The 24,278-nt window shown below is 48.9% G+C and overlaps 1 protein-coding gene across 1 annotated transcript in view; it reads left to right on the top strand.

Moving 5' to 3' along the window:
- TMC5 (transmembrane channel like 5) overlaps window positions 1-24,278 on the top strand; it is a 47,242-nt gene that overhangs the window by 2,644 nt on the left and 20,320 nt on the right. Inside the window, exons 2-5 of the mRNA XM_081887513.1 lie at window positions 4,981-5,153; window positions 12,250-12,467; window positions 14,044-14,151; window positions 22,959-23,071. Of these exons, the coding sequence (XP_081743639.1) occupies window positions 5,077-5,153; window positions 12,250-12,467; window positions 14,044-14,151; window positions 22,959-23,071 (516 nt within the window). The 5' untranslated portion in view covers window positions 4,981-5,076. The remainder of the gene's footprint in view (window positions 1-4,980; window positions 5,154-12,249; window positions 12,468-14,043; window positions 14,152-22,958; window positions 23,072-24,278) is intronic.

Genomic DNA, 24,278 nt, shown 5'->3' with positions numbered 1-24,278 from the left:
CTTTAAATGTATAGTGCAGATGAGGCCTAATGTAAGAGTATAGGGACGTGGGTGGCGCTGTGGTGTAAACCACTGAGTCTCTTGGGTTTGCTGATTGGAAGGTCGGCAGTTCGAATCCCCACGAGGGTGTGAGCTCCCGTTGCTCTGTCCCAGCTCCTGCCAACCTAGCAGTTTGAAAGCACGCCAGTGCAAGTAGATAAATAGGTACCGCTGTGGCAGGAAGGTAAACATCGTTTCCTTGCGCTCTGGCACTCGTCATCCATACGCCAGTAGTGGTTTAGTCATGCTGGCCACATGGCCCGGAAAGCTGTCTGTGGACAAATGTCAGCTCCCTCGGCCTGAAAGTGAGATGAGCATCGCATCCCCATAGTCGCCTTTGACTGGACTTAACCGTCCAGGCGTCCTTTACCTTTTACCTTAGTGTAAGAGTCACATCTGTTGCTCCACTTACTTTTTCATCTTCCTCCATCTATATTTTGTCTCTGACCACACCCACCACTTCAGTGTGACCCCAAGAAAGATACTCACGAGAGAATGTGGCTTTCATGCTGAAGAAAAACTTCCCTGTACCTGGGGTACAGAATTGCAATTTGCAACTTTAACTTTCTCTGATGCATTCATCTTGGACCTCCAGCCTTGGGAGATGGGAAATTCAGGCATCTGCCTAAGCCCACCCCCAGCAGGATCCCCACAGCCATAATCTTCTCACTGTTTAAAGCAGATTTAAAGAACATGACTTCCCCCAAAGAACCCTGGTAGCTGTAGTTTGCTAAGGGTGCTGGGTATTGGGTCTCTATGAGGGGCGAACTTCAGTTCCCATAATTCCTTTTTGGGTGGAAGCCATATGCTTTAAAAGTGCTTTAAATGTACAGGTGGATATGAGCTGGCTGCCATTCATGGTGGCTAGCTCAAGTGGATGGGCTTGTAGATTGGGATAAAGACTGCTCCGAAGGTTGTGGGGAGCCCTTGGAAAGCCTGGCTCCCACCACGTGTCTGCTCTAATCAGCATGAGCATCATGCTCTCAGGAATCAAGGTGCGCAGAACGGGATCTAACCTCAGGTGAGCTCTCCTTACTTTATGGGCAATTTCCGCACCTGGCTGCCAGAAACTTCAGAAGATGCCTTATGGTTCCCAATGGTAGGGCTGGCTCTTTACTTCTATGAAGATTAACATTCAGCCTCAGTTTTCCTTCCATCTAGAAGCCAACCTTAACTGTATTTTTATGGGGAAGAACATGGTAAAGGCTGTGAACCATATTATTTCACAACTGTCCTTCTGAAAACAGCACCCCTTGGCTCTGCACTACTTGCCAAACTCAGGATACTTCTTTAGCATTAGTGGAACATTTTGTATTTGCCCCATAGTAGCGGCAGAAACTTAGAAGGTAGTCTGTGGAGAAAAAGCCCATTTCTCTGTAAATCAAGGTGTGGTTACTAATATCTCTATCTCTCACTGTATATATGATATATCTTTAAAGCACATTTCCCTCCTCTAGGAATTCTGGGCAATGTAGTTTGTTAAGTGTTGCTGGGAATTGTAACTCTATGAGGGGTAGACTACAGGAACCAGAATTTTTGGAGGGGGGAAAATGTGCTTCAGATATATGCAGCCTGCCTGTTTGCTGAGGGCCAAATCAATTTCTGGGAGGGGGGTGGGCACGTGGTGGTGGGGGTGCAGTTGTGGAAGAAGGCAGTCAAAAGTGGGTGGGCAATGGATGTAAATTTAGACTATTTTTTTCACACCTTGGTGTGATTGGGGAAGATGTGTGGCATGGAGAGAGTCCAAACAACCAAAGAGAGAAGGCAGCCTGTGGTTCAGCCTTCCTGATCTATCTTAATGGGAAATATTTTTCTAAAAAGATATCATGGTTGCAGAGATTGCTAATGCAATTGCTGTGTTCTTTAAAAGCAAACAAAGATTCCATATATTTTAATTTCCTCTCCTTCCTGCTCCAAATGAACTTGGTCGGTGAAGTTCTTGAAAGCGATACATCTCATTAAATTATAACCTGGAACTGGTAGCAAACACAGTATTCAGTTCGCTGTAACCTGAGAAGCAAAAGAGCCTCACTCTTTGTTGATTCTCATGGCTCAGGCTATTACTTTGAGGTTGCAGTTTCTCGCTGCTCAAGTTGGTTGAGAACATCCTGAAAGCAATAAAGTGAATGAGCTAAAATAAATAAATACCCAGAGCCAGTGAAGCTACAAGTCTATAGCAGGGACAAGGAAGAACGACCTTAAATGAGTCCAGAGAAATATACCTTGCCCCTTCTGTGCCCCCCTTTCTTTTCTGGCGCAGCCATTGCCCTCCTTTCCCTCACAGAGCTTCCCAGAGAACTCTGGGAATTGTCACCGGATGGTGACAATGGGGTCTCTCCCAACAATTCTCAGCACCTTTAGCAAACTGTAGCTCCTAGGATTTTGGGAGGGAAGCGGTGGCTCTTTAAGGTGGTGTGATACTGCTTCAAATGTATGGGGCAGGTAGGATATATAAGAGGCGAGGGAACATTGCAAAGGGACTCCTTGATCCTGGAGCTTGTCCTGTTTGTTTTGACCTCGGTGATTAAATCACTTAATAATAGCATGATGTGCTAAGGTGGCATACCGACTGAGGGCAAATTGACACACTTTATTTAACTATATGATTTAATTTGACAAGTTGGTGTGTGTGTGTCCATTTGAAAGAAAAAAGTAGCTGGTACATACATATGACCAGCTACTTTCTTTTTCTTTCAAACGTGTATACACACACACACACACAGACATGTCAAATTCAATGAATGACTAGACTAGAATGAAGATATGGTTTTATTTGTAGATGTGTGCTTTCCCCCCTTTTTTCTTTTTTTCTCTTCTTTCCTTTTTGTGTTTTGTTTTTCTTTCTTGTTTGTATAGTTTTATTTTGGATTCAATGTTTGTAATTTTTGTTGTAATGTTGCATTGAAAATAAAATTTATATTAATTTTTTTTAAAAAAAGTAGCTGGAGAGAGCAGAATCAAGGCTCTCTCTCTCTCTCTCTCTCTCTGTGTGTGTGTGTGTGTGTGTGTGTAAAACTATTCCTTTCTGTGTTACACAAATTAGTTTTGTAGAAGCGTAAACACTTTCCTTCAGGATTCTGGGAAGAAAAAGAGAGTTTTGCTGATGGTGTTGGTATCGTGTTGGTATCGAAGTCCGAGTAAAAGAATGTATTAACTTATTCGCCATGTTTTATATTGCCACCTGGAACTTTTGCTGACACCTAGTTCCTGATGACCCGATAGAGAGGGTAGGCTGCTTATGTTCAAGTAAAATGGCTGACCTTTGTCTTGAGGCCCATGAAAGCATTTCCACCTTTCCTGGTCTTGCTGAACAAGTGCCAAAGGTATGCTAACTCTTTTAGCACTCAGCATTTCCTTGTGGTTTCTAAGTGACGTAGTGGATATTTGAAGATGGGATTTGTGTTTGGTTTTTTGGCAAGCTAAAACATGTCATCTCATAGGGATAACATAAAAAGGCCAGAACAGGTTAATCCTAACCTGAAGACAAAAACGCAGTTGAGAAGAAAGAATTGTGGCTTTTCTATTGAGCCCCAGTGCTCTTAGACTGACACGTATCAACGGAATTTGTCCCCAGACTGAAATATACGTTTTTAAGTATTGTAAGGAAAAAAATGGGGGTGGGGGGGGGTCAACAATAAAAATACAAAACAATTCACAATTCAACCAGTTCATAAACCAAAGTATTAGCATAAAAATAAAGACCGTAATCCTTAACCCAAAGTTTAAAACTGAGATTTCAGGCTCTGTTATCAGCACTTAACCACAGTTAATGTTAGTGCTGATGTAATTTGATCTTTAGTTAAGCTGGGTGAGACATACTCTCCAATGTTTCTCCAGTGAAAATAGGGGTGTCCCATTCCACAGTACGTAGTGATAATATTAATAATTTTATTCTTTGTACCCCACCCATCTGACTGGATTGCCCCAGCCATTCTGGGCGGCTTCCGACATACATAAAGAAACCATAAGTAATGGTAAGAATACATACATAAAGAAACCATAAGTAATGGTAAGAAACCATTAAACATTTGTTTTTAAAACTTCCCTATACAGGGCTGTCCTCAGATGTCTTCTAAAGGTTGTCTAGTTACTTATCTCCTTGGCTTGTGGGTTACATAACTCCATACCCTTCAACATTTCTCTGATGAAAATAGGGACATATAAGGAAAAGCAGGATTAAATCAGAAACTGAGATGGCTTCTGTAAATATGAGACTGTCCCTGGAATATAGGGACACTTGGAGGGTCTGGATTCTGATGAGAAAGTATGCAATCCCTTCACCTGCTCCCAATCTCATAACCATGGTTCATTGATGTAGTACATCCACACCGGAATGTAGTATTCAGCATATAACATAGTGTTGTGGTTTCCCGCCACCATCATCCCAAAATTCTACAGCTCAAGGACACCCAATTGGGGTTGAATTGGGGTAGATTCGGGGTGGATGAATGGAGCTATCTTTCACACAGTCTTTAGTGGGTTATATCCAACACAGAGTATAGCCACTGAAATTCATGGGACCGCAGGAAGTAATGTCCATGAATTATAGCACACTGAGTCGGGCTAACACTGGGTATAACCCTATGCATTTGTGACATTCATTGTTAGAAGAAGACATGCTGGCTTCTGAGTTTGATGGCTTTAAAAGGAAAGGAAAGAAACTCAAAGAGGACAAGGGTATCAGTGGCTACTAGTTGTGATCGCTCTGTGTAACTCTTATGTTAGGGATAGGGGACCTGGAGCCCTCTAGCAAAGTAAAACATGCCCTGTTCAACTCCTCATAGGACTTCTGAGAAGGTATGTGATTTTTAACTGAGAAAACTCTGTGTGTGTGAGGGGGGAGAGAGATTGAGAGAGAGTTAAAGTTAAAGAGTTAAACAAGAGGGTGTGAGTGTGGAGGATTGGCTGGAACGTATTTTAATTTAATTTCTTTTAAAATAGATTCGGGATGAAACTTCGCCCAATAAAAAACTGAAAACAGTCCACCAAGTTGATTTCTAAACATTTTTCATACGAAGGCAAAGTTTTGGATGCATCATGTCTTTCCACTACAATAATGAAGCCTTTGAAAACCCGGACTATCACCACTCTGAAACGCTAGAGATTGACAGAATGTAAGTCTGAAATACAGCATATAAAAGACTAAGCGGTTGCTATTGTTGAATTAACAAAGCAAATAATGATGTATGTTCCTAGAATAAACCTAGCTACTCATTCTGTGCATTGATATCTAGATTATTTATTACAAGTAAAAGTATTTCTGTTCAGGGTGGCAGCGAAACACACCTGTGATGGGACGATGAGCTGCTTGTGCGTAAAATGCAAGTCCCTCAGAGTTTGATCAGGCTTTCAAACCTCTGCCTGTGACGGAGCCCCTCCAGCATGGCTGCGTCAATCACTAGTAGAATCCGAAAGTGGCTGCTTTCGGAAACGTTTCCAACATAAAAGCTCCTTAACGGAAACACGTCGTCTGGCCTCTCGGCGTGACAGTTTCCGTCGAGGTGTGGGTGTCCCTATAGGAGGTCCTGAGACCTCCCCACTGGTTTCGCTTGAAGCGTCTCTGAGCCATCCCTCCGACTCACTTTCCCTTGGAGTTCTTGCTCGCCCTCTACTGGTTCCCTCTTCCGCTGCTACTGCTCTCTCACCCTCAGGGAGCCTTTGCGCCTCCGGCGCTTTAGATGTCAGTTCCCTGACATCCACCTCCCCTCCAGGGCCCCCTTCACCCCCTCCCGTCTCCTCTCCTACTGGCGGTGAGGAGGTAAAACCCTTGAAAGAACCTCCCTCATCTTCCGACGTCGCGAACACTTCCTTCCACTTGTTGCTGTTCCTACTCTCTAGGTACTCTTCGTCATCAGAGTCCACTCCCTCTTCCAACTCCGACTCCGCGAACCCTTCCATTTCCTCTTCCTCATCGGTGGTGCCGAAATACTCCCTCCTAAACCTTGCTATCGGCTGAGGTTTCCTCGGGAACCTTTGATGGAACGTTTCTGTTAAAACCTCGTCATTGACTTCCTGCGCACTTACCCAGGTGTTTTCTGACTCCGGTTCCCCTTCCCACGCCACTAAATACTCCACCTGATTTCCCTTCCACCTGGAATCGAGGATTTCCGCTACATGGTTGCGGCGTTCCCTCTCTTCCAAGGCTGGTCCCCTGACGTGCTCCCCTTCACCTCCTCCCCTGTATGGTGACAGTAACGACCTGTGGAACACTGGGTGCAATTTCATGTGATTGGGTAATCGGAGTTTGAAAGCTACCGGGTTGACCTGCTGAATCACCTCAAAGGGTCCCAATCTTCTGGGCCTCAGTTTCTTACAACCCCCTTTGAACGGCAACCCTTGGGTTGACAACCACACTTGATCCCCCACCCTTATGGTTTCACCTTCCCTTCTGTTCTTGTCTGCCTGCTTCTTATATTGTGCCTTAGCCCTTTCTAAGTTGAGCTGGAGCTGCTGATGGATGGCTTCCATCTCTTCTACAAAATGTTCAGCCGCTGGGACGCTCCATCTCTCCCCTCCTTCCCCTGGAAATGCCCTGGGGTGACACCCGTAATTAGCCAAAAAGGGACTCATCCCTGTGGACACATTCTCCGCATTATTGTAGGCAAATTCTGCCAACGCCAACTTTTCGACCCAATCGTTCTCTCTGTCATTGACATAACACCTAAGATATTGTTGAAGAATGCCATTTGCCCTTTCCGCCTGCCCGTTGGTTTCAGGGTGCCGGGCAGTTGAAAAATTGACTTCCACGTGTAACAAGCTCATGAGCTTCCTCCAGAACCTGGAAGTAAATTGTTTGCCTCGATCTGAGATCACCCTCGAGGGAGCCCCGTGCAACCTAAAGATATGTTCCACAAACAACTTCGCCGTTTCTTCCGCTGTGACTGCATGTGAGCATGCTACAAAGTGGCACATCTTAGTTAACAGGTCTACTACTACCATGATGGCTGTTTTCCCCTTGGACCTTGGCAGATCCGTCATAAAATCTATTGATATCGCTTCCCAAGGCCGTTCTGGTGTGGGTAAAGGTTCTAATAACCCTGCCGGCGCCCTTCTTTCCCCTTTGGCTCGCTGACATTGGTCACACCCTCTTACATACTCCCTTACATCTTCCCTCACCTTAGGCCACCAAAATTCCCTGGTAACCAACCACATGGTCTTGTGTTGCCCAAAATGTCCCGCCGTGGGGCTATCATGCAACTGCTTGAGTACTCTCCCCCTCAATTCACCTTCGGGTATATACAGTGCCCCTTTGTAATACAATGCCCCATTTCTTTCCTCAAAACCTCCGGGGCTCTCGCCCTCCCCCCTGAGACCTCTGAGCTTATCCTGGGCATATTCATCATTTTCCGTTTCCTCCACCAGTTCTCGTTGCCCCACCATCGCCGCCCCACACACCCAGCGGTCCTCCGGGATGACATGTCTCTCTTCGATCACCCCCTCCCCTTCCCAATATTCTGGTTTGCGTGAGAGCGCGTCCGCCCTGACGTTTTCTGGGCCTGGCACATAACAAATCTCAAAGTTAAATTTGGAGAATTCCTGTGCCCATCTCACTTGTCGTTGGTTGAGCACTCGAGCTGTTCTCCAATACTCTAAATTTTTGTGGTCGGTGCACACTTGCACCTTGTGTTGTGCCCCAATTAATAAATGTCTCCACCTCCGGAATGCTTCGTGAATGGCAAGTAGTTCCCTGTCATACACCGTGTAATTCCTCTCGGACTTATTCAGCTTCCGCGAGAAGAAGGCACACGGTCTCCACTCCGACGCACTCCTCCCCGGTTGAAGAAGGACCGCCCCTACCGCCCGGTCGGATGCATCTGTTTCCACTCTCATGGGTTTTCGTAAATCCACATGCAGAAGTTGTTCTTCCGAGACGAAAGCCCTTTTCAGTTCTTCAAAGGCTCGATCCGCCTCTGCCGTCCAAACAAATTTCTTCTTGCTGCTGAGACAGTCGGTGATGGGCGCCGTCAAGTGGGCAAAGTTCTTGATGAACTTCCGATAAAAGTTCCCAAATCCCAAGAATCTTTGCACGTCCTTCTTGGTCTTCGGTGTCTTCCATTCCAGTACCGCTTGGACCTTGCCTGGATCCATGGCCAATCCCTTGTCTGACAAGCGGTACCCCAGGAATTCCACCTCCTTGGTATGAAACTGGCACTTCTCCAGTTTCACCCACAGCTGGTTGGCTTGCAGCCTGCCCAACACTTCTCGAACGTCCCTCACATGCTGTTCCTCATTTTCCGAATACACCAACACGTCGTCTAAAAAGGCCACACAATTCTTGTAGAGCAAAGGTCCCAGAACGTGGTTTATAAAAGCTTGAAAACACGCGGAGCCCCCTTGTAGACCGAAGGGCATAACGAGGTATTCAAAGGCTCCCAACGGGGTAAACATGGTGGTCTTCCATTCATCTCCCTTCCTTATGCGTATCAGATTGTACGCCCCCCGCAGGTCCAGTTTTGTAAAAATCTTTCCCTTCCTTACTCTGGTCAAAATGTCATCAATTCGGGGCATAGGGAAAGCCAGGGGCTCCGACACTGCATTGAGGGCCCTGAAGTCACACACCAGTCTCGGTTTGTCTGTGTTCTTTTTGTCCACAAAGAACACTGGGCTGCCCCCCACCGCTCGGGACTCTCTGATGAAACCTCGCTTCAAGTTTTTGTCAATGAACTCCCTCAGCTCCTGCATCTCCCTGTCTGACATGGCGTACAGCTTGCCTACTGGGAGTTGGGCCCCTGGGAGTAGGTTGATTTGACAGTCAAAGGGTCTATGCGGTGGCAGTTTGTCTGCTTCCCTTTCGCTGAATACGTTGCTCAGATCTGCGTATTGCGGGGGCACCTTCCCTTTGTCCATCACTTCCATCCCCGCTAGGGTGACTCTGTCTCCTCCCGAAACCTTCCCCTCCTTGCAGTGTTCTAGGCAATGCGCTGACCCAAAGGAGACCACCCTCTGATGCCAGCCCACTAGCGGATCGTGTAGCGCCAGCCAGCTCATCCCCAAAATGATGGGCGCTCCTCCCAGGATGGCCACATTAAACGCTATCTGTTCGGTGTGCCTTGCCACTCTCATTATCATCGGGACAGTCTGTTGGCTAACTTCTCCCCCCAACAGCTCTCTGCCGTCAATCGTAGTCACCTGCAAGGGGTTACTTAAAGGGATAGTCTGTATCTGGTGCTCAGCTGCAAACTCCTTACTCATGAAATTACAGGAGCTGCCTGAATCCAAAAGCGCCTTGACCTTTAGTGGGTGTCCGTTTGGCAGTTCTAGTAACACCTCTATCACTAAAGCGGGTCTGGGGGGTTCTGGCATGGGCACTTTCATTGCTCTTTGGCCTGGCTGCTGTGCCCCAACGGTGGCAGCCAGGCGTTGGCTTTTACTTGCTCCTTGCCTTCCTCTTCCTTTCCCCCAACAGCTCCTGCCATCCCTTGCCATTCCTTTCTTTGTGGGCAAACTCTGGCAAAGTGCCCTGGCTGTTGGCAGAGATAACATCTCTTGGCGCTCTTTCCCTCCTTTTTCCGCCCTTCACTGGGATTTGAAACTGCGCGCGCCCGCGCTGTTCCAACTTCCATCGGCTCTGCCGGCGGGAAAGGTGGCTCTGGAATGTCTGGAATGCGGAACTCCCTCCAACGGTCTCCTTTCCCTTCCCGCTTTTCCATAGCCCTCGCCTCCTGGCGCGCTCCTATGGCCAGCGCAGATTTGGTTAACTGGTCCATAGACTCCGCCCTGGGGCCCCGGGAAAGCTCATCTTTGACGGTTGAAGAAAGCCCCTCTTCGAAAAGCATTTGGATGGGCTCCGCCGATAGGTCCCACCCCAATTTGTGAATCAACATGGTAAATTCAGTCCAGTACTCACGGACAGATCTGCTTCCTTGCTGGCAAGCCATTAACTGCCTTCGCACCACCCCCTGCTCAATATCGCTGGAAAACATCAGGTCCATGGCACGAAAAAACTTCCTCGTGTCCTTTAAGATCTCATTATTCGCTGCCATCAGGGGTCTAACCCAATCTTTCGCCCCGGATTCGAGATGGCCAATCACATACGCCACTCGCGATTCCTCATCGGGGAAGTCATCAAACTGCAAGTTTAGAGCGTATTGCATCTCTGTTCTAAAGGCATGATAGTTCCTGGGATCCCCCCCGAAATTCTGCACCAATCCTGGCACCTTTCTGGCGAGCGGGGTGGTTTTCTCCTTTCCCTTTTCTGCATCCTGAGCCCTCCTCTCCTCAAGCCTCACCGTTTGCAGCGCCAACTGGATCTCCAACGCCCTGTACCTTTCTTCCAGGCTTGGACCTCCTCCAGCTGCTCCTGCTTCCCCGGTTCCGGCTGGATTGCTCATGATGCTTCTCCCTGCACAAGCTGGCTTTCGGAGACTTTCGGATTGCTGTGATGGGACGATGAGCTGCTTGTGCGTAAAATGCAAGTCCCTCAGAGTTTGATCAGGCTTTCAAACCTCTGCCTGTGACGGAGCCCCTCCAGCATGGCTGCGTCAATCACTAGTAGAATCCGAAAGTGGCTGCTTTCGGAAACGTTTCCAACATAAAAGCTCCTTAACGGAAACACGTCGTCTGGCCTCTCGGCGTGACAGTTTCCGTCGAGGTGTGGGTGTCCCTATAGGAGGTCCTGAGACCTCCCCACTGGTTTCGCTTGAAGCGTCTCTGAGCCATCCCTCCGACTCACTTTCCCTTGGAGTTCTTGCTCGCCCTCTACTGGTTCCCTCTTCCGCTGCTACTGCTCTCTCACCCTCAGTGAGCCTTTGCGCCTCCGGCGCTTTAGATGTCAGTTCCCTGACAACACCCTTCTCCAGTAAGCCATTTCATTTACTCAGACTTCTGTTTTTGTTTCCTGATTGGCAGCATTCTGTTACTGAATGTTTAGTCCTCATGGGTACCAAAGTTTCTTTTGTAACACAGGTAGAATCCAAAGAGAAAAGAAATCCAGATAATAATACCTCACTGAGAAAAATGAACGAAAACAGTATATAATTTGAGAAGAGAGGACCAGAGACCTTTTATTTTGTAGTCCCTGCCTTCTACATAGCAGGGAAACCTTGAACCAAACATACAGAGGAAAACTCCTTCACAACTACACAGCCAATTGGAGCATGTATTGCCACTGCATTTCAGACTTATTAGGATATGCATTTCTGGTCTCTGAGAGGAGACCTCTACTAATTGCACAGAAGACACAATATCATCAGTGTCGCAGACACCAACATTTTACATATGCAACACACATTCAAAATAAGATTCACATTTTCATTAAAAGAGCTGGGGAACTTTTGGCCCTCCAAATGTTATTGGGTTCGAATCCCATCAGCCATCACCATTGACCTTGCTAGCTGGGGGCCAAAGGTTCCCCAAGCCTTTTTCAGGTCATGCTCAAAGATGGCTACTCTTAGGTGGTTATATGGAGGGAAAAGGCTATCAGTGGGAACTAGTCATGGGCTATATGCTACCTCTAAGATCAGAGAGGGCATGCCTCGCACTATCACTTGCTGGAGATTGTGAGGAGGAGAATTTGTGTCCTGCTAGCTGACGTTCCAGGGACGCAGGTGGCGCTGTGGGTTAAACCACAGAGCCTAGGACTTGCTGATCAGAAGGTCGGCGGTTCGAATCCCTGCGATGGGGTGAGCTCCTGTTGCTTGGTCCCTGCTCCTGCCAACCTAGCAGTTCGAAAGCACGTCACAGTGTAAGTAGATAAATAGGTACCGCTCTGGCAGGAAGGTAAACGGCATTTCCGGGCGCTGCTCTGGTTCTCCAGAAGCGGCTTAGTCATGCTGGCCACATGACCTGGAAGCTTTACGCCGGCTCCCTCAGCCAGTAAAGCGAGATGAGCGCCGCAACCCCAGAGTTGGCCACGACTGGACCTAATGGTCAGGGGTCCCTTTACCTTACCTAGTTGACGTTCCAGAGGTATCTGAATAGCCATTGTGAGATACAGGAAGTTGAACTAGATAGTCCTGGGGCCACCAGTGTGGCGCATGGGCAAATGGCGCCCTTGAGAACTGCCTCTAATCATGAAGCCTTTGAATCATTGCCCCTACAAACGCACACTCCCTTTCATCATGAGATAGTGAGAGGGTGGTTAGCTTTACAGACCTGTTGTCAGATCCATCAGGGTTCTTCTGACATTTTTAGGCCCTTCTAAGCAATGCCTATATTTCACTTCCTTCCTGGTAGCTGCTTACTTCCCCCCTCTCTTTATTTCTCACACAGAAGACCCTCTCAGAGGAGCACTTCCTTTCGTTTTAATCCTTACGGCGCCTCTCCCTACGAATCCGATGTTGATTACGACAACGTGGAAGAACGAGGACGGAGCTCGTTTGTGCTGATGCCTATGAACTCGTTGCGGACTCCATCTGATGATGATGAATACAGACGGACAGATTTTGTGCCTGAGATGTCCAGTGCAAATCCATATGGAAACTCTCATGGTATGTCATTGCATTTTATGTTTGCAAGTTATAACGGAATAATGCAGAACATTTTGAGGTTACTGTAATGGAAAAATGCAAGTGGGAACCGCAAGAAAAGGATTCCACATGAAGTGTTGATGTTTTAAGACCCCAGCCGCTCCTTTCCTACATCTTTCCTAGTTCTCCATCCCTCCAAAAACAGTTTGTCAGCCTTTGTAGGCATTCAGTGCATACTGAACTGTTTTGGGTGTCTTCCTCCACATCAGATTTAGGATTTATTTGTGCAGAATCCTTGAAGCCTGTTGAAATTTCATCCGTGTGTGGCTGGTGCAATTTTGGGCTAAATGACAACAGCCCTCTAAAACTTGTGTGTCAGAAATGCAGGGAATACTGTAATATATCTGTCAGAGCTGCCTCCAGGTCCCAGCTCACAGAGGACCAACGCTAGCCGGTAGTAATGTACAAAAGTCTTTATTGAGGTTCAGTTTCCATTTACAAGCCGCAGCGTGCAGCCCTACGTCTAGACGCTAGATCGGCGAAGCCCTGTCTGAGTCTCCACCCCCTGTACACCAGTTTAAGACTCTAGCCTTACTCCACCTTTTCCGTTGCTCCTTTCTCCTCTGGGTCCTTCTGCCCCCCGGTGTCTCCTCCTTCCTGGACTCTTCTGACGCTGACCCCCCTGACTCCTGTCCCTCCTTTCGGCGGGCTTTAGGACCTGGCTCCCTATCCGGGCTACCCACTGTGCCGCTCGCCTGTACATTTGAACTTGGCGCGCGCGCCCAGCTTCCAACCTTCCTCTTGACCGTTTCCTCGCTCTCCGATGGAGGCGTGGCCAATCCTGACTCATCTCCTCCCGCTGGCGGTGAGCAGCCTGATCCCGATACCTGGGACTCCTCCCCCCTACTGCTCTTTGGTGGGGAAGCTGGTCCCGATTTCCAGCTGCTGCTCTCTGAGTCCCCTCTGGCCCCTTCTTCCTGGGGTGTCCCCCTTGCTCTGACCCTGGGAGCCCCTTTCTGTGAGTCTTCCGATTCGCTGGAAAGACTCAGAGACCTCGGACCACTGTCATCGCTTACGTTTCCTTCGGATTCCTCCCCCTCGCTCTCCGTTTCCTCCCTTTCCTGTGCCTCTGCTCCTGAGCCCCTGACAATATCTAATACTTTGATTGTGTAAGTATCTGCACAGCTGCCGGTGGGACTAGGGATGCCTGGCTGTGAGTTACTATTTTGGCTTCGGCAGAATTCTAGGCTCCCCCCTCCCCGCCAAAAAAACATGATGGGAAAACTGGGGTAAAATCTCTGAATATATGCAATTTTATTTTTTGTGAAATTGGAAAAGGTGGGTCTGTGTGTGCATGCGCAAACAGCTTGTGAATTCGGTTGTGCCCTGGCTGTCACTTGGCTTTGGGCTGTACTGTGTCAGAGTGGAGGCGGGGCATATATGTGATTGAGTGCTCTTCCATGCAAAAATGTACAAAATCTCTAGACCCAGAAAACTAGTGCTACAGGGTCCTCACTTTCCCCCTGGATTTGTGTGTGTGTGTGGACTACAAGAAGAGATGCAACCTGCTTCTGTACTTTTCTTTTTTCTTCATTAGTTAATCCTTCATTTGAGTATGAACCAGAATTAATACAGAGGTCACCTGCTGCTAATAATCTTCTGAATGATCCTTTTTCACATAGACTGGGTGATATGCCTGATGGAGGTAAGGCTTATGGGATATAATGGTATTGTTGAAACTTTTAAGTTTTGATATCAAAAATTATTCAGAGTAGGTTTCACAGCTGATTTGAATTTTAAATACTGTGTAAGAAAATTTACTGAATAGGCAAATATCATTTGATTATGAAAAGTTTTTTGAAGTATATTCTAAAGGATATAGAGACCATGCATCCTGGTGTTTGTTTGTTTGTTTCCTTTACCTTTAGGTTCTAGGGCAGGTTACAGAATTAAAACACACTATTAAAAACTATTAAAAACAGCTTACAATCATAAAAACGTACACTTCAGTTGTCAAAAGCCAGGGGGAAAACATGTGTCTTCAGCATTCTCTAGAAGCTGTATAATGAAGGTGCCAGACACACTTCTGTGGAAGGTACCGTATTTTTCGCTCTATAAGACGCACCAGACCACAAGACGCACCTAGTTTTTGGAGGAGGAAAACAAGAAAAAAAATATTCTGAATCTCAGAAGCCAGAACAGCAAGAGGGATCGCTGCGCAGTGAAAGCAGCAATCCCTCTTGCTGTTCTGGCTTCTAGGATAGCTGTGCAGCCTGCATTCGCTCCATAAGATGCACACACATTTCCCCTTACTTTTTAGGAAGGAAAAAGTGAGTCTTATAGAGCAAAAAATACGGTAGTTCTACAACTTGGGGGCCACCACAGTGAATGCCCTGTTCTGTCACCCTCCTCGAGCCTCTGAGGGCAGAGTAACTAACTGCACGAGGGTCCCCTGTGCCGATCTCAGTACCCAAGAGGGTCTGTGAGGAAGGAGGTGGTCTTTCAGATATATGGGACCGGAGTCATTCTCCACAGTGTGATTTTTCTTCCTCAGAGTGAGTTGCCCTACCTCAGCATAAAACAAGAAATGCAATTGTGAGTGATGTCTTTAAACTCTCTGGCTTGGGCTGTTTGGGCTCGGTGGCAGTTTTTGAGTCGTGATTTTTGAAATATGGCAGCCCTATGTTAGGGATGGGGATGAAATTATTTCCAAGCTAAGATCTGCCATTTCCCTTCAAAGTAGTAATGTCTTTCATTCACGAGAGACAAAGATCAAGCTATTTTGTTCTTCATAACAGAACAAAAGATCCTCTTTTCTTATTGAAACCTCCTATTTCTGGGGGGTGAAATCGATTCCCCAAAGAACCAACTGAATAATAAACATGTTGTCACGGCCACCCAGGTCTGGTCCCAGCTCACAAGAGACCTCACTCCGTTGCAGCTTATTTACAGGAAAAGTTTATTGAAGATTTCTGCTTCTCATACAGTTCAGCATTGTGGCCGTACGTCTGCCACGTTAGACCGCTGAAGTCCCCTCTGACTCCTCCCCTCTTCCGCACCAACTTAATAGCCTGGCTCTAGACCACCTCTTCCTCTCCTTTCTTTTCCGCAGGGTCTTCCTGCCCCCCTGGGTTCCCTCTCTCCGTGACTCGCCTGAGGCTGAATCCTCTGCCGCCTCTTCCCCCCTCTTTCTGGCTTTAGGGCCGGGCTCCTCCCCTGAGCTCTCTCCACTTCCGCGCGCCTCTACGTTTGAACTTGGCGCGCGTACGTTGCTGCTGACCTTTCTTTCGACCGCTACACCACCCCCTGCTCTGCTCTCCACCCTTTCCGGCTGAACACCCTGCTCCAACCCCCTCTCTCTGTTCTCTCCTAATCCTGCTCCCTCCGAGAGGCTGACGACTCCACCCCCTTTACTCCGTTCCGGCTGAGACGTCTCTTGCTTCCTCTGTCTTCCACTGGGCTCCTCTCCGCTTCTCCCTTCTCCTCCCCTTTGCTTGATTAAGGTAACCCCCTTTTGAGAATCCTCTGACTCGCTGCTCAGACTCGTGGATTCCCTCAGAATTCCGTCATCTTCTTCCTCATCCTTCTGCCCCTCCTCCCACTCGCTCTCCGTCTCCTCTGTCATCTCCTCCTCTCTCCCAGAAACCCTGACATCCATCCCCCCCTCGAAGCCCCCCCTTCCCCCCTCCCGCTCGCCGGGGACCGGTTGTGGAAACTGCGGCTCTTCGGGGGTAGGCTCAGGATACAGGTCGTCTACGTCAATGTTCTCTGCTGGCAGTTCTGTGTAAGTGTATTCGAAGTCGGGTTCTTCCCCCAAATGCTTCTCAGTCTCTGCTTCCATCGCTACTTCCTCCGGTGCTGCCCGCCAAGGACCTATCAGCCACCTCTTACGCCATTCCTCCTCTGGCTGCTCCTCCCACCAATAAGGGGTTTCCGTGTCCACCCCCGAGCACGATCCCCTGGGCGGGCTTGATTCTGGTGTTCTTTCCTCGGGGGAAGAGAAACCCCTGAACGTGCTATCTGACAATGTGGGTGTGAAAAGCCAGTCATCAAAGTACTCAGCTGGCATGGGTCTATGTGGGAAAAGTGCATGGAACTCTTCTTTCAAAAGGGGTTCGTCTAACTCGTAGCCTGGCACCCAACTATTAGCAGCGGCTGGTGTGCCCTCCCTGGCGAGAAAATATTCAACTCCCTCCTCCCCCCATCTCGAGTCCAGTATCTCTGTGACCTCGTTAAGAGGTTCTGGTCTTGGCGATTCCCCCCTCTCAGGCGCCCTCCTACGTGGCTCTGGGGGTGCTCCTGACTCTTGAAACCTGTGTGGGGTTTTGTAGGGAGTGAGCACCGACCTATGAAAGACCGGGTGCACCCTGGAACCTTCCGGAAGGGCTAGACGAAAAGCCACCGGATTGATCTTAGCCTCAACTTGATATGGCCCTAGCTGCCTGTGTCCTAACTTCTTCTTGGCCAATGACCTGGCCGGCATCGCGTGGGCTGCTAACCACACCCAGTCCCCAACCTGGATGTCCTCTCCCGCCCTCCTGTGCTTATCGGCCTGCACCTTATACGCCTGTTTTGCCAGCTCCAAATGTCTCCGCAGCTCCTCGTGCACCTCTTGCAACTCCGCTGCAAACTGGTCGGCATCTTGAGGCCCCCCCCCTCCTGGTGCCGCAAATCTCGGGAAGGTTCTGGGATGACGGCCATTGTTCGCGAAGAAAGGCGTCACCCCGGTGGAAGCGTGTTTCGTGTTGTTGTAGGCGAATTCAGCCATCGGCAGATAGTCCACCCACGCCGCAGGTCGCTGGTTGGCGTAGCACCGCAGGTACTGCTGCATGATCGCGTTGACCCTCTCCGCTTGACCGTTGGTTTGTGGATGCCTCGCCGATGTCAGGTTGATTTTGACGTGCAAGATGCCCAGAAGCTTTCGCCAGAAAGTGGAAACAAACTGGCGCCCCCTGTCGGACAAGACGGACTGCGGAAGTCCATGCACTCTGAAGACGTGATCGATGAAGAGCTTTGCGGTCTGTTCTGCCGTCGCCACCTTGGCACAAGGGATGAAGTGCGCCATCTTGGTGAACAAGTCCACCACCACTAACACCGCCGTCTTACCTCTGGAGCTGGGCAGGTCTGTAACAAAGTCCAACGCTACCCTCTCCCACGGTTGCTGCGGTGTCTCCAGCGGTTCTAGCAATCCCGCCTGCTTCTGGTGCACTGGTTTGGACCTCTGGCAGATATCACACCTGGCGACGTAGTCCGCCACCTCTCCTCTCATCTGGGGCCACCAAAAGTCTCTAGCCACCAACTCCATCGTCTTTTCTTTGCCGAAATGGCCTGCACTAGGGGCGTCATGCAACTGTTGCAGAACCTTGGCTCGAAGATCGTCGGTGGGCACGTAAAGGGCACCCTTACGAGTCAAAAGTCCATCTTGTAATTGAAACTCATCGTTGTGTCGCGACCCTCCGCGTAGCTCCTCCATCTTAGACTGTGCAAACTGATCCCTTTGCAACGCGCGTCGCACCGCGTCCAGGTCGACTGCGATGGTAGCGCACGTCCACGCCTGCGGTGCGAAAATGTGCTTTGCTGCGATTGGAGCTGCTTCCTCCAAGTATTGCGGCTTTCGGGACAGCGCGTCTGCAATAACATTGGAGTCTCCTGGGATGTATTCTATTTTGAAGTCGAAGTCCGCAAAGAACTCCGCCCAGCGCATGTGTCGCTGGGTCTGCAACTTAGCCGTCCGCCAATACTCTAAGTTCTTGTGATCCGTGCGGACCTGCACCGTGTGCTTGGCTCCTATTAAGAAGTGTCGCCACGCTTTGAAAGCTGCATGAATGGCCAACAACTCCCTGTCCCATATGGTATAATTGCGCTCCGTCTTGCTGAGCTTCCGGGAGTAGAACGCACCCGGTCGCCAGTTGCCTTGTGAATCCTCTTGCAAAAGAACGGCCCCAACCGCTCTATCTGACGCATCGGTCTCTACCCGCATGGGTCTGCCGGGATTCACGTGGAGCAGCTGCTCTTCGGAGGCGAAAAGACCCTTAAGCGTCCGGAAGGACCGCTCCGCTTGTTCGGTCCAGACGAACTTCTTCTTCTTGGAACTGAGGGTGTCAGTGATCGCCGCCGTCGCGTTCGCAAAACCTTTAATAAACTTGCGGTAAAAATTAGCAAAGCCGATGAACCTCTGGACCTCTTTCCGATTTCGAGGGCTTTTCCAGTCCAACAGCGCTTGAACCTTAGCCCTGTCCATGGCCAGTCCCTCGTCGGACAACTTGTAGCCAAGGAAATCAACCTCTCTGACATCAAACTGGCACTTTTCCAACTTGGCGTACAGCCTGTGTTCCTTCAGCCTCTGCAGGACCTCCCTCACGTCCTTATCGTGATCCTCCGGCGATTCCGAGAAAATCAGGATATCGTCGAGAAAGCAGACACACTTTTTGTAGAGGAGACCTGCTAGCACGTGGTGCATAAATGCTTGAAAAACGTGGCTGCCATTTTGGAGGCCGAAAGGCATGACTCTGTATTCGTATGTGCCCAGAGGGGTGAACATGGCGGTCTTCCACTCATCTCCTTTCCGGATGCGGATGAGATTGTAAGCTCCACGTAGGTCCAGCTTGGTGAAAATCTTGCCCCTCCTGACGGTCGCTAAAAGGTCGTCAATCTTGGGCATGGGGAAAGCTTTGGGCTTAGTCAAGCTGTTGATGAACCTGTAATCCACTATAAGCCTTTTTTGGGGCGTGTCCTTCTTCTTCACAAAGAAAACAGGGCTGCCTCCCGCTGCTTTAGATTCCTGGATGAAACCGCGCTTGAGGTTATGGTCTATGAACTCCCGAAGCTCTTGCATTTCGTCCTCCGACATGGAGTACAGCTTGGCAGCAGGCAATTGCGCCCCTGGCACTAAATCAATCGCGCAGTCGTAAGGTCTATGAGGCGGCAACTTGTCAGCTTCCTTCTCACAGAAAACCTCCAAGAATTCCTGGTACTTGTGAGGCACTGTTTGCACCATACCCAGATGCAATGGCTGCTCAGCTTCTCCTCCCTGCTCGGTCTGAAAGCAATGCTGAGCACAATACGATGAACAAAAGTTGATCTGCCTCTGGTACCACGCAACCGCGGGACTGTGCCTCTCCAGCCAACTCATGCCTAACACGATGGGTGTGTCCGATAAGTGGGTGACATTGAAACTAATAAGCTCTCGATGGTTGCCAATCTGCATCATCATGGGAGGGGTTTGCTGCACCACTTGCCCCCCCAGCAACTTCCTGCCGTCCACCGTGACCACGTTCAGAGGCGTCGTTGCAGGCAGGAGCGCCATGTTGTGCTGCTTAACGAACTGCAGTCCCATGAAGTCGGCGTTGCTTCCCGAATCGATCGTTATTGGAACCTCGAGGAGTCTCCCATCAGGCAACTGGAGTGTTGCTGTGAGCAGAACTGCCGGTTTGGGAGGCAAAGGGTCCACGCTCTGCAGTGATGCTGGGGGCTTGTCTACAGATCCGCCTGGCTGAGCCCCAGTAGCTCTGCTTCCAGCCAGGCACTGTCGTTTCCCTGAAGCTGCTCCCCTGGTTGCACCTCTGCTGTTACAGTTGCCAGCGCTGCAGTGTGCTTCTGGAGCCTCTGGGGGCACTCTTTCGCCATATGGTGCGCACTGTCACAGATGTAACACTTCCTGGTTCCTCTAGGAGGCTTCGCTTTGGCTGCACCAGGGACAGGGCTCTGGGATGGCTTCTGAGCCCTAGCACCACCAATCTCCATTGGCTCCTCTCTGTCCTTCCCCATTGGCGAGGGGTGCGCACGGCTGAAGTCCCTGTGCACAAAAGGGAGAGTCCTTGCTTGCGCACGCGCTTGGGGCCCGTCCTCCTCATGCCACGGACGCCCCTCATGTCGAATTCCAAGAGCTAAAGCCCGTTGCACCACGTCTTCTAGGGTCTGGGGTCTGTCCCCCCTAGCGATCTCATCCTTGATGGGGGGGCTCAATCCCTCCCAAAAAAGATCTCTGACCGGTTTACTGTTCTTTGGCCAATCTAAGGCGGTGAGCAATGCAAAAAATTTAGAGTGGTATTGGCGCACAGTCGCTTTCCCCTGCCTCAGCCCGTGCATTTGACGGCGCGCAATGTCCACATCCACAGAGGATTGAAAACAAGAATCCATCGCTTTGATGAACGCAGTTGAATCGCGACGGGCCGGTCCATCTTCGCGCCACAAATTGCGTAGCCAAGCCCTGGCCTCCCCATGCAGGTGCGAAACAATGAACCCCACTCTCTCCTCCTCATCTTTAAAATCGTGACGGAGTAAGTGCAGTGCATATACAACGTCCGCTCTGAAATTGGGATAGTCTTGCAAGTTGCCATTAAAATGCGGAACTAGGGCACCCCCCCTCCGTCCAAGCGCAATGCCCTCCGCTCTGGATCCTGGGGCCCCCGCCTTGTCCGCGCGCTCCCACCTTGCCTGCAAATCCTGGCACGTCTTCTCCAAGTCGTCATTCTTCTTCTGCGAAGCAATGACTGCCGATGTGAGAGCGGTAACCTGATTCCGCAATGCAACCAGCTGCTCCTCAGCGCTCATGGCTGCTCCCGTTCGTGAGCTTCGCAAAAAAAAATTTTTGCTTTGAGAGAGGGGACTTACTGTCACGGCCACTCAGGTCTGGTCCCAGCTCACAAGAGACCTCACTCCGTTGCAGCTTATTTACAGGAAAAGTTTATTGAAGATTTCTGCTTCTCATACAGTTCAGCATTGTGGCCGTACGTCTGCCACGTTAGACCGCTGAAGTCCCCTCTGACTCCTCCCCTCTTCCGCACCAACTTAATAGCCTGGCTCTAGACCACCTCTTCCTCTCCTTTCTTTTCCGCAGGGTCTTCCTGCCCCCCTGGGTTCCCTCTCTCCGTGACTCGCCTGAGGCTGAATCCTCTGCCGCCTCTTCCCCCCTCTTTCTGGCTTTAGGGCCGGGCTCCTCCCCTGAGCTCTCTCCACTTCCGCGCGCCTCTACGTTTGAACTTGGCGCGCGTACGTTGCTGCTGACCTTTCTTTCGACCGCTACACCACCCCCTGCTCTGCTCTCCACCCTTTCCGGCTGAACACCCTGCTCCAACCCCCTCTCTCTGTTCTCTCCTAATCCTGCTCCCTCCGAGAGGCTGACGACTCCACCCCCTTTACTCCGTTCCGGCTGAGACGTCTCTTGCTTCCTCTGTCTTCCACTGGGCTCCTCTCCGCTTCTCCCTTCTCCTCCCCTTTGCTTGATTAAGGTAACCCCCTTTTGAGAATCCTCTGACTCGCTGCTCAGACTCGTGGATTCCCTCAGAATTCCGTCATCTTCTTCCTCATCCTTCTGCCCCTCCTCCCACTCGCTCTCCGTCTCCTCTGTCATCTCCTCCTCTCTCCCAGAAACCCTGACACATGTAAATATTGAGAATCCAGGCAGCACATTGGACACAAAGCATTCTGGCCCAATTACTGTAAGTGGTTGTAGGAGAAATTTGTTTGGGGCAAAAATACTTCAGCCACCACAAATTTCTTAAGTTCAAACATGGAGACTGTTGAAGACCTGGAAAAGGGTTTACCTAAAAACAGATGCTTCAGACGTTCCACCTCCACTTAGGCCAGAAATCATATTTAAAAACCGTTTGCCAAAGGAAGAATGCAGTGAATAAATGCCATGTTGTTCTCAGGCCATTAGAGACCAATTAATTGCATCTTCTGGCTCTGAAGTGGAAGGTATAAGTACCCATGGTATTCAGATTCTGCTGCTCTAAATTTTGAAGTGTATGCACATAACTGTCTATAGCAGGTAAACACAACCCCGTGGCTTAATTGATGGGGGTGGGTTGTCACCATCAAATAACTCCAGTGCTTAAAAGCTTGCATTGGCTGCCCATATGCTGGCAGGTTCAAATTACTTAACAGCAGAACTGTTTGGTTCAACAAAGCTTGCTTAAGGAAATCCCAGTGGCTTTTGGCATTTAATGACACTGGTCTTCATACTCCAGCACTGGTATGAGATACCTTCAAGGCTGTGGTTTGGGGTACTCTTATCAGTAACACAGTACACTGAAACAAGAGAGTAAAGTCCTTTGTCTACCATTAGTTGTAGACATTTAGGAACAGGATAACATAAAATTGCATCTAGTAAATGTGCTTACTGACAGTTACCTGGGAAAATAAAACAGCTTTACTCACTAAATATCCCCCAAAATGTGACCATTCAATATCTTAAACAATCCTATTATGAACTTGGTAATGAAAACTCAAGGGTTTTAGCTAACCAGTTATGGAAAAGGAAAAGAATCTGTTTAATTTTTTTAAAGTGGGAAACTGTGAAATAACATATAAGAAAATTTCTTAACAGCTTATGTAAGTGATCTTATATAACCTAGTTAGGCTCTCATATACCTTACCTCTCCCCACAGTAGACTTCTAGCATATTACACTGGGAAGGTAAGCTGTATGAAAACAGATCTATTTAGATCGGTGCTTCATTCATTAAGTTTTGTAAAGTTCATTAAAAAGGTGCTTTGGTTAATTCCTCAGTTCACTTAATCCAGAGACGTCACAGACAAGAAGTTGATATGGTCTTCATGACACCGTCTAGTCTATTTCGATCAGACCCAGGATATGAAGAGACCAAGAAAAAGGATGGTAAATAAATTCTTCCTACTTCTCTCTCATTCCTCCCAGGTTTCCTATGGAAAGGATTTTTAGAGTTCCAGTGTTGTTGGTCAATGTGTTATTAAATCGTTACAGTACAATTGCATCTTGCACCCAATTTACTTGTGCGATTTCAACCTTGTGTGGTTCAAAGCCAGCTGCTTGAAATCCTGCCAATTAATTGCATGCAAAGTGGAGAGCTTCAAAGCTATTTTTTTGTGCTGGGTTTTCCCAGTGCGGAAAGAGATTTTAAGCTCTTGGACTTGCTTACCTTGCTCTAGGATGCTCTTGCGAGATCTCGCGGGAACTCAGATGGTCCCATGAGATCTGATGAGATCATCCCAGAGCTAGTAAGCAAGGTGGAGGAGCTAGTAAGGAAGTTGAGGAAGGTTGTGTGAGGGCAGTTCCAACAGGGTGGTTCATTTCTGCGTATACACACCCTCCCCAGAACATGACCCTACGCAGGACACAATCATACTGTGCCACAATAAGTGTTCCTTTCCTTTTGTTACAGCAATAATTTTCTTGGGGGGAGGGGAAGGGATTTTCTAAAGAATTATTCTACTGTGGAACTATAAGGAGGAGTCTAAGGCAAGGGACAACATGGCAACCCCTTGTTATTCCATGCAGAGAAGCCTCAAAGTTGAATCTTACTTCAACATTGGCTGACAGGACAGCATCTTCCACTACTCCTGAATGCAGCAAGATTATTTAGAGGGTACACCCAGTTCTTTCCGCCACAGCGCCTTGCTGCTGCTCCCCTGCGCCCGTCACCGAGGCAGCCGCATCACACCTGCCCTGTACATGTAAAAAGCCTGTGATACCACTATTCTTTGGTTCCCCCAAAGAATCATGGGAAGCAAAGTTGGTTGAGGGAGCTGGGAGTTGCTGGGAGAGCCCTTCACAGAGCTACAGTTTCCAGAGTGACGCCTGCCCTTGTGGAACGCCCTCCCATCAGATGTCAAGGAAATAAACAACTCTCTGACTTTTTGAAGACATCTGAAGGCAGCCCTGTTCAGGGAAGTTTTTAATGTTTAATGTTTGATTGTGTTTAGTATTCTCTTGGGAGCCTCCCAGAGTGGCTGGGGAAACCCAGACAGATGGGGCGGGGTATAAATAAATTATTATTATTATTATTATTATTATTATTATTATTATTATTATTATTATTATCAGTCCTTATTCCCAGGGAATTCTGGGAAT

The sequence above is a fragment of the Podarcis melisellensis genome (genome assembly GCF_964234715.1).
Source record: "Podarcis melisellensis genome assembly, chromosome: 14".
Taxonomy (NCBI): domain Eukaryota; kingdom Metazoa; phylum Chordata; class Lepidosauria; order Squamata; family Lacertidae; genus Podarcis; species Podarcis melisellensis.
Note: the sequence above shows the minus strand (reverse complement) of the source record. Positions and strands in the feature narration are given on the sequence as shown.